The following is a 10864-nucleotide window of genomic DNA, read 5'->3' as shown; positions in this document are numbered from 1 at the left end:
GATATTAGATCGATAACGACGAAAATTCAAATACAATAAATATGTAATTCTTGCAAAACATTCGCCTTTTTTTATTTCATATGTACATACGTGACGCACACGTTCGTGTTCAACTCGGTACAATTTGAAACGACGGTCAACAAACGATAACAAGATTCAAAATAAATGCATCTGGTTATATGCTTAACGAAAGGGATTATATTGTTTGAACGCGTAGAGTCGTGTAAACGATACGATAGCAAAAAAATCTCGCGGTAAAAGAAAAAAGAGAACGATCGTTTGGAAAACAACAATTCGTTTCGTTTTTCCTATACGCATTATCGCGATAAACAATTGGAAAACCAATAGTCTAGGATGTTCGGTAAAAACAAATGGGTCGTACAAACAGGATGGAAGTATAGAGCGCTATAATGTACAAGTATGATCCTTAATCGTACTAGAAATCACACCGTTCCCTTCCCTTTTGTTTTTCTCGTAATCGTACGTATTAGCTGACTAGAACTTCGAATATCACGTCATTAGAACTCTATTCAACGTTCTTGTCGAGTATGGTAATAAAACGATCGAATAAGATCCTGAGATAAATCTGATATTTCGTCATTTCATGAATAACATTGTGGAAGATAATGTTTTATCTCACTTTCTCTCTCGATTAAACGGATTAAACGGATCTCTAACTATCGAACACGTTTCGATAGAGTATTTCCATCTATAAATTTGAAAATGATCGGAGAAAGATCGTAAAGACGTTCGTTAAGACAGGCGTTAATTTTCTTTCTTTCCTCAAACGTTTCTCGCTTGCTGTCTCGGATTTCTTCGTTCACGATGCTTCGTTATCTTAACTTAGAACCAAATTACACAATCGTTCCGTTCGTTAGCGTTTACAGTTATATACAAAGGGCACGCTTGAACACGCTTTCCATGCATCTCGAACAGTCAACAAGCTACGTGATTCGATCACAATCTCGGCATTTATGTTTTACAATGCTAGATCTGTGATTTATGCTTACAACGATACCGAAGCGATGGCTATGTACAAAGATGTTCCGCGATGCCTGACAGCAAATGTACGTGTATCATAAGATAACGCTTATAGTACAAAGGGATTAACAGTAACGCTGGCATTAGCTATCACTCCCTATGATCTTAGAACGATCATAGGATATGTACAAGATGGTAGAAACAAAAGTGCGCAACCAGCTGCCGTTTATGTACAGGCTGTTCGATAGAAATGATGTAAACCCACCGGTTTTCGGTTTCAGATGTCCAGCACTACATTCATCTATTCGTCTAATCTATTATATTTGCAATAGCAAATTAATATAAGTCCGACGAGTACGATGCACCTTTTTAGATTTGACACCAGCTTTTCTTTTTCAAACACCCTGTACATAGAATATACGTAGACTTATCTATAATATTTATAGTAAATTCGACCGAGGAAGATAAAAAATAATTTCGTATTATTGCCATGTGTATCTCGCAGCGTCTATCTAAGTTTATCGCGAAACATTTATGGTAGATTCACACCATGAAATACAAATAACTATCTCTGTAGTCCTAGCTATTCCGTACACCACGATTCGCGGCCGTTAAACTGTACAAGATATTTGAAATAATAAACAGAGCGAAGCCATAAAAAATAGAGGAATTATGTATATATAATTTGAAACGCGTATCTAGTTTTATAACAGCGTTTACAATGGTTGACGGGCTTTTGTTTCCTGAAACTCGGAGAAATATTCTTCTAACTATACAGGGTGTTGATGATCAAAGAAAGAGCTATCTTAATCGCGTGAACACCGATAGCTATGTATACGTAGAAAATAAATCACGAACAAGTGTTAATCCCCGTATATGTACGGTAATTCGGTTTGTTGGTAATGCGGTTCAAGCACGAACGATCTAACGGTACTAGTGTATGAACAATTATAATACTTTTCTCGTTACGCTTTTCTTTATAAAATAAAATTTACAAATAAATTTAACAAATCTACGTACTACGAAAGCAGCCTATAACAATCCAATGCAAAACGAAAACTCAATACAAAAGGACACTATTTAAGTGTATACATCTTTGTCTCTTAATATAATCCGTTGTTTAATCATATCACAATAAAGAATATATATATATATTAGTATCTGTGTACCTCAAGCTATCTTTTATGCAAAATAAATCGAACTGAATTTATGTATACGCGTATGTGTATATATGTATATGCATGTATGATATACGCGGATGTCGGTGTCTCTGAAAATTCCTTTCTTCAAACGATACAAAGAATTAGACTAAAAAAATAACGTTTCCCTTCTCGAAGTTAAAACTGGTTTCGATATCGTAGAAAATATTTGTACAAGGAAACAAAAGGAATCTCTTTGCTTTACATTTTACAGACGTACCGAGTAATCGAATTTCAATCACTGTTTGATCATAATGGCAAAAGATCGATCAGATTAGCACGAGGTTGCGTCAGTGACTCGGGAAAGAATTCCGTCAGTTTATCGTACAATTCGATCCTTAATGTATGAATATCGCGCGTCGTCGGACAATACAACGACGTCGTATCCATGTTAACTAAATTTCCTAATACGGCGTCTGAACTGTTCGAATTTGCGGCTTCTCCTAGTAAGGAGTTTTGTTCTCTGAATAAAATAGACGTTAACAATTGAAACTGTAACGAAGAAATGCATAAATTTCAGAATGCGGTATAAAACAATGTGTATTGAATCCTTTTGCTGACAAGAATAATTGTTTAGTACCTCTTTTGTTTGTTCCACATCGTTATGATCGATGATTTCCGATACCTTTGTCTGCAAGTATTCCAACGCTTCGACGCTGTTGTTCAAAGCGAGCTCTTCAAACTTGTGCTTTCGTATCAGTAACTTGCATCGTTTTAGGATCTGCTCGTGGGACGGTCTGCATAATTTCAATTGCCAAAAATCGTCGAGCCGTAAATTTGGAAGACAAGCTCTTCCGGGATTCCCTCCGAACAAATAGTGAACCTGATACGTACAAAGGATTACATACCAAGCAGGAGAACTTGGCGAACACTTGGTAAAAAAAGAGACAAACCTTTTTCACGTGATCGTAAACTAATTGATGGGCGAAACGTGGACACGGTTCGAAATCTTGCATTCTATTCCAATATTTTTCTCCGATGTTATCGTTTCGATAGATGCAAGACCATCTGTTCTTCTTAATATTATACACCCAAAAAGAATGCTGCACACTATCAGACCTCTTTACTTTGTCCTTACTTAAACCCTAAGCAATCGAAAGACATTGAAAGATGTTTCTATTTCATTTCTATCTATTTCTAACGATAACGATAAAAGTTTGACCAAACGAACCGATAGAACGTATATCTCTCCCAACTCAGGATCGATGGTCGCTCTTTGGGTGAAGCCTGCTGTTGGAACGTGATTCGAGTCTTTTGCACCAAAATCGTTGAAGATGTGCTCGATATGGTTTGTGTCAACTTCGTAGGTAAAAAAATCGCTGAGATCTTCTTTACCCCTTTGACCCGCGAAAATGTATAATTTTCGGGATCCCTGGAGAAAAGAAAGGTACAATTTTACAAATCCAAACTGAACGTCGTTGTATTATTTAATTGTTCGGATATCTACCGAATGGAATAACATAGAATGACCGGCTCTGGACATGACTGTTGGTACATTAGGAGGACACGGTCTGGCAATATCACAGGCAAGTCTGTTCCAAGTACCGGTCGGTACATGGTAAGAATACAATCCAGAAAAGATTGGTTCGGTTGAACTCGACATCATACCGTGTTCTTCGGAACTGGAAATTAAATAAATGGTTTAAAACATTGATCGTTATAATAGCATCGATAAACTTACTTCGTCGGGGAGACCAAAATTCGACCGCCAAAGATGTAAATGGTACGTTTCTCAATGTCCATGGACATCTGATGATCGAAAATTAATTGAGGACCCCCTACAGCTCCCGTATCTTCCGATATTTGTGTCCATTTGTTCGATTCGATATCGTATACGTAAAAGTCACTCTTCAAGTTATCCGGCGTTCTATATCCGGCATCCAAATATCTACCAAGCGTAAAAAGTTGTCTACGTTTCGGATCAAGGCACATTTTGTGACAAGACCTTGCACTCGGACCACCCTACAATTTCATCTTTAAATTCTCTATCAAAGCTTACATGGATCCTTTATTGATAACTCACCACAGCTTCTGTATCCTTACATATAAGGGTCCATTTATTAGAAGCTATACTATAGGACCACAAATCTGAGAGGTCCTGATTTCCATCCCAACCTCCGAACAAGTATAAAAGTTCCGCGGTTGGATCAAGCACCATTTGATGACCGCCCCTCATTCCTGGCTTAATATCGTTCGATGATAATTTTGTCCAAACTGCTCTATACGTCTGAGCGTTGATGTAATCGTTTAAAAGACCCACTGTAGCATAATACATTGTATAAATTTTTAATAAAAACAATCTTTTTTTACGAGAAACTGAACAGAAAGAACTCACTCATTACGGCGTTACTTATAAAACATTCGGCTTGTAAATGATCACCCTTTGTAACTAATAAATCGTATAACCCTGTCAATCTAGAATCTTCCAGTGGAACACCGGTAACTCTTTGTAAAGTCTCTACAATCTCTGGTTGTTCAAGCTTTCTGAAGTGTTTCATACACAACCTTATTACCTCTTTTTGGCGATACTGAAACGTGAAATAAGTCGTTTTTACCGTGTATATACGCATTAATTATTGAAAATTGTCGTAGTATGTTTACCGCGTTGAGCCATTCGATACTGGGCCTCACAATTTTGTAATCATCTGTGCCAGTTAAGCGTACATGCCAGATAGAGAAATTAAAACTAGGACCCCACGATTGCAATGGAAGAATCTTTATATACCTAACTGGAAAGTAATTTTCCTCGTTTCCTAATATGTGTTTTAAATCAAATGTTTCTGGTATAGAATCATTTTTTAGTCCGCTAAAAAAAAGAAAATTGCTGATCAGCACAAATATCTATCAGTTTAAACAATAAACATTGTACTCACCTTTCTAAAAGTTCCATCATATTTTCTGCTTCTAAACCACCGTACACTTTAAACTTTTTTATGTTACATACATGTGTTTTTTCATATTTACCAAATGTAATTTTTTTCACGATCGAAGGACATTGTAATTTTAATATAAGAAACTGAAAAATTAGGACCTTCATTGTATACATTTTTCTTTGGTTAAATAATTTGAACGGCAAAGAAACGTTAAGCTTATTCAACGCATTAATCGAAAATTCGTGATTCGAATCTCTTTAAAAAAGTTGTTATAAATTTAGTTCGAATTTTCTAAACGTAAACCATATTACTTTCGAACAATGTTTACCTGTGGGTGATTGTCAATATCAGAAGACCAGCGCGACGTTTGATCCGATGGTTTATCTACAAGAATATTCCTAAAAAAAGAAAATGGAAATATTAAGTTAATTGTTTATAAGAAATCCGGCGTAATTGGTTCAATTATTTATTGTATAATTCTAATATATAGTGTCTTGTACCTAATCATAACCGTTAATTTAGGTTAGGGAATCGTTAGTTAGTAACAACTCTATATCAATTCGTAATTACAATGTTTCTATTCGAAAAAAAATTGTTTAATCATTAAGAAACCCTTACTCTGGCACGTAAGAAGAAGAAAAGCTGGAGCACTTGTAAATTTTGAACTCCAAAACTTTCTGAAAGTTGCTATTCTCGTTGGCCGCCATGTTACACAAATGACATAAGCTTTAGCACTAAATGTGCGTGCCATTTTTATAGATACATTATCTAGGGATGATCGCCATGTGAAAACATGACCCGGTGAACATAATGTAACGTTATGACAATATAAACGATCTACTTGAAATTCTATATGGTTTTAACTGAAATCCCTTCTCATTTATTTATAACTATTGTACGCATGTAAAAGTGCTGTTTGTTAAATTCAAATTACGTATTTGTAATAAATGTATATAACACTTCAGAATTTCCATTTATTTACACTAACGAATTCATAAATACATATATATATATATATGAATATGTATATATATATATATATTCTATTTCTCTCCTATACATTCAATGTTTATGTAGCACAGTGTCGACATTTATGATGAATACAAAAAATATACACAATTTACAGTTTATAGGCCAAGGGCAGAAAGTTACAACCAACAAAATATTTATGTTGTCTGTGTATGTGTATATATGCATGTGTATAAGTTCATACGCGTCGGTTAAAGTAAATTAAATGTACTCTTATAAATAATACACATTTCTTCACTGTAGTATCGGTAGTCTTTCTAGAAGATGCTACCTGATTAATTGGCCCCTCCTGACAATGTTACGTTGTTTATTGCCATATTGACGAAGATTTCTTAAATCGTTCTGCCCTACCCATGATAACTAAAACGTCGATCTTTCGGCGGGTAAGTGTTTCAAACGATACTCGTAATCGTGTTGTATCAGACGAGCGTAGCGTGTTTCCAAGCGCTTAGTAATTAACATCGAATCAAATCGCTTGTCCACGAAACGGAAACGAAACAACATTCACGGAACTGCGAATAATTGTTCTTAAACATTCACTTGATTACGCTTACAATTTATGTACAGTCAAGTATTATCGATTCGATAAACACGATTTACTTAACATTGAAAAAACTAGATCGAGTTTAACTCAATTCGAAACCAGCACCAGCTTGGATCGCGTATAAAAGTTTTTCGCGCAACGTTTTCTCGTCCGGAAACTCCGGGAGCTTTAGTAGATTCATACAGGTACTGGATGTTGGTAAACGATCGACGCTGCCCGCGTGTTGGATGCAAAACGGTGGATCAAGTTCCTAAAAGAAATAAAGATAGATGAAGGTATCGGTTCACCAGGAATTGCTTAATCGATTCGTACCTTAAATCCAAGTAAAGGGGGTCGACTGCAACTCGTTACAAACTTGAGCAACTGTCCTTTCTGTTGGTCACTGAACTCGTTGACGACTTTCCAAAAGGCAGTGATCGTCGGATGATCGGGGGCGTAGCCTCCCGTGTAGTTTGTATGCAATTTTAAGTCGTTCACGTCGACCGGAATCTGTGCACCTGATATCAATACTTGCAGCTCTTTGTTATTAAACATTTGCAACCAATCGAGAGGGATCACGCTACCGATGCCCTGTTTGAACGCGTAACACTGTGCCCTGATCTGCTTGTTCAGTTTGTAATCAGCCATCAAATGGATATACTCGATCCGGTTGTGATTCGTCACGGGTATATTCGCACCGCTCGGCTTCAACTCGTCGATTCGTCGTTCGCCCAGCTCGTCCGACAATACGGTGAAGTCCAAACCGAGATCGGCAACGTCTCCTTTGTAACTTTTCAAATAGAGTAGATTCCTGTACATGATCGGATCTAAGGAAGCTAAATGATGAACGTCAACGTCCGATTGACGACCAACGATTTTCGAGAGGAAAAACTCGGCGAACGGGAGTTCGACCAACAAATTCTCGTACAAAGCTTTTCCAAGAATTCTACCGATAAAATAATAATGTTTCGGGAAATCGTCGACCAACAATTGTACCGTAGGATTTGGATACAGCATGTTATCCTTGGTGAGCCTGAAAAAGCCTCTGTTAGGGTCGAAGCTGGTTTTTAACAATTCCGATAAAAATTCTCTAAACAGACCACCACCGTCTACGCCGGCCTCTTCAAGTCCGGCTGTATTAACCAGCTGTACGCGCATTTTTAATCGTAATTCTGGCTCGTTTTCCGGTGACAATTTTTCAAACGCGTCCTCGTACAGATAGTTCCTTCTTACCGATATTTGTATCGACGGTCCTTGCATGAAGTGGGTCAATTCACCTTGCTGTTCCGTTTTGTCACGATAAATCAGCGACTGAAATACCACAACTCGGTCGTTAAATGGCACAACAAACGGTATCTCGCGTAGCAGCGTCAATGTTCGAACTTCCTTTGCTGATAGCGGCGGTCCTTCCTCTAGCTCTTCGCGCGTGAACACCCGAAGACCTTGGAAGGGTACGTATCCCCTGAGCCTGCGTCTGCGAAACGTGAAATCTTGAGGTTTGTCGATCGGTATCGCGATATTCGATGCTATCCAGTGTCCGTCTGGGCAAAATTGCCTCCGTAAATCTCGCATGTGCAACTGCCGCAGCAAACCGACCGTGACTTTGAACAAATGCGTCCACATTTGCGTATCCTGTTGGCTCTGTATTGGACAGGACGGACCGAGAACAGCGGTCTTGTAATCGTCCCGAACTGTCGGTCGATTGTCGGGAAACGCAAGCTCGACCAAACCCAAGCAAACTCCTTTCAAATGACTCGACAGCATTACCAGTTCCGAGGTTGTAAACGGCATCGTATGTTGTCCGTTTGTATCTAACGGTTGCTCGGTTGCTTGAATAAAAAATTCCGTATCGTGTAACGTTGCTATAAGCAGACTAAATAGCGAACAAAATACGGCTAACAGTGGTACGATTTTCTTTGTGTCTTCGGTAGAGAGACTGATCCCTCGCGAGATAATCTGCAGAAGAGGCGTTGCTCCTCCGAACAACGATACTTGACAAACCGATAGCAGCGCGGTCCATAAATTCTTTAAGAATACCGGCTTGAAAGCGAGCATATATAATAGTTTATACTTATGGATGGCTAATTTGTTGGTGATTAGCAAATGATGACAGAGCTGGCACAACGGTTGCAACACGTCAGGGTCTACGCTACGATCCACAGCTAAGAGTATTCCCTGAACCCGTTGCTGTTCGTTCAACATTTCTATGCATTGATGCAAAATATCAGCTTGTTCTTGATCGATCATGCTGGTATTTGATTCCGAATCCGAATCATCCGCTTGTTCCATGTTTTCTTCGACAGCCAAAGGTATTATCGTCGAACTCATGGACGCGAGGACTTGCAAATAATTGATGAGAACATCTTTAGATTTGCATGTAACTGTAATAGAAAGAATGAACTTCGTTAGATAATGTCTTCTTCGTTAGATATTCCATTTATATATACTTACAAAATCGATTCGATTCCAGAGACAAAATGGAATAAAGCAAACTTAGCGTGGGTTCTATTTCGATTCTATTGATGCATTCGATTAATTGAGTATACGGAAATTCTACGAATTCAGATAACGATGGAATGACGAACATTCTAATTGGATCGGACAGCCTCGGTGACAGTATACTTTTACAAAATTCTTGCAGAACAAGCATAGAAAAATCGTCGTCCTGTTCTAGATAAGAAATTAAGTCCAATGGTCGTTTTATCATATCCATCAAACATTTTGAAATTGGAGTTGGTGCGACAGGCGTTGATTCCAACATACACGGAACTTTATCATCTATCAATTTTCTTAATTGATCGAAGTATTTATGTTTTATCAAATAGATAAAGATGTTTTCTAAATACTTATAACTATTTTCACGTAGAACTTTTTCCGTATCTTCTCGGCTTGTAAATATTTCTAATGCTCTCAATGGTATAGCCAAAGAATAAGCTCCACTCGTTAAGGCTTCAGAGTTGTGTTGCATACACATACGAAGAATCCATCTATAAGAATAATGTATTTTATCCGTATTATCAGACAAGAAATGAAAGAATATACTTATGATATTGTTCTTAGAATTTACCTTAATTTCCATAACCATTTGGCAGAGGTTACACATTTTTGTTTAATTTCTTGCTGATGTTTTAAAAAATGTTGTAATATCCAAACTAGCCTGCTAGCATCCAAATTATGATTATAAAAGAATAGTAATTTTCGAAAATACAGTGCTAACTCATCTAGATTTAAATTTTTGCGTCCGCTTATTTGTTGCTCTTCATCAAACTCTTTTCTCTTGGCTGTCTTATTATGTTTCCTTATAATGAAACCACGCGCAAGGGCTTGAATTTTTAATGCAGCATTATGTCTTTTACGCTGTTGCTCCCTTTTCAAACGTTCTAATTGCGCGTGCTGCAACAGAACAGACTTCTCATCCCTTCTGCTTGCACCTGCTAAATTTTGTTGAGGTTTGCGCCTGTAATCTCCTTCAAAACTGTACATGATGTGCCGACTTCTTTTCACTAACATAACATGCCTATCCTATCCTTCTCTCTACAAGAAATATTTTAATAACAATTAGTAATGTGTATTTTAATGTTTCTGTTAATGTGTTTAAGAACAATGAACATTTCTATGTACTTTACCACTCAGGAGAATCGATGACGATACCTTTAACCGATGATTTCTAAGTCTTGCTAATATCTCTTAAATACAAATATTTTGCAGAAAAGTGTCATGTCTTAAAAACTGTGAAATCTGACAAATATTTCACCGGTTATCCTCACATTCTTCAGATTACTCAACGTGATTCCAAAATGAATGGCATCGTTGATTTTGCTCAAAATTTTAATTTACTTCTGCGTGCAGTCAAATTTTTTCTTTTTTCCTTTACAAGGTTAACATCTACAACAAATTACTGCTTCCCTTGATTTATAATTCGGTACGATTTATGTCGATGATCGAATGACGGGCATACTCTCAAAAATGAGTATATTTCGATACTATGTTAGCAAAAAAACAACTATCTATTAACACCAGACCGTACGTATACGTCTAGTCATCAAATGTTCGCCATATTTTATTTCACAGTCAAATTGAAACATGCATATAAGTATGCGCATGCGTGCTATAATTGCGTATATGCATATAAATATAACATTAATTTAATCGGATGATGATTAACGAACATATTCTTTTACAATCTCTTCCGTTTCTATAACAATTTATCAGTTCCCATATGTATGATAATGATGTGTTCTAATAATAAAAAAATGACC

The 10864-nt window shown here is 37.1% G+C and overlaps 2 protein-coding genes across 4 annotated transcripts; both read right to left on the bottom strand.

Moving 5' to 3' along the window:
* Nucleotides 1-44: 44 nt before the first annotated feature.
* LOC114876611 (muskelin) lies at nt 45-5976 on the bottom strand. Its single transcript, XM_029188331.2, has 12 exons — nt 5672-5976; nt 5382-5451; nt 5054-5196; nt 4782-4986; nt 4516-4708; nt 4204-4439; nt 3862-4142; nt 3628-3802; nt 3352-3552; nt 3074-3265; nt 2761-3003; nt 45-2672 (listed from the first exon to the last, which is right to left on the bottom strand). The coding sequence occupies exons 1-12, from the start codon at nt 5758-5760 to the stop codon at nt 2430-2432; spliced, it is 2271 nt and encodes a 756-aa protein (XP_029044164.1). The 5' UTR covers nt 5761-5976; the 3' UTR covers nt 45-2429.
* Nucleotides 5977-6007: 31 nt separating this feature from the next.
* On the bottom strand, nt 6008-10680 carry LOC114876610 (ubiquitin-protein ligase E3C). 3 transcript variants are annotated; one of them, XM_029188330.2, is made up of 5 exons: nt 10227-10680; nt 9673-10139; nt 9057-9592; nt 6939-8986; nt 6008-6876 (listed from the first exon to the last, which is right to left on the bottom strand). In XM_029188330.2, exons 2-5 carry the CDS (start codon nt 10113-10115, stop codon nt 6709-6711), a joined length of 3195 nt encoding a protein of 1064 aa, XP_029044163.1. In that variant the 5' UTR covers nt 10116-10139; nt 10227-10680; the 3' UTR covers nt 6008-6708. The 3 variants fall into 3 exon arrangements, with proteins under 3 accessions (XP_029044163.1, XP_029044162.1, XP_029044161.1); XM_029188329.2 differs by having other exon boundaries at nt 10232-10680; XM_029188328.2 differs by having other exon boundaries at nt 10257-10679.
* Nucleotides 10681-10864: the final 184 nt, after the last annotated feature.

The sequence above is a fragment of the Osmia bicornis genome, chromosome 11, assembly GCF_907164935.1.
Source record: "Osmia bicornis bicornis chromosome 11, iOsmBic2.1, whole genome shotgun sequence".
Lineage (NCBI taxonomy): Eukaryota > Metazoa > Arthropoda > Insecta > Hymenoptera > Megachilidae > Osmia > Osmia bicornis.
Note: the sequence above shows the minus strand (reverse complement) of the source record. Positions and strands in the feature narration are given on the sequence as shown.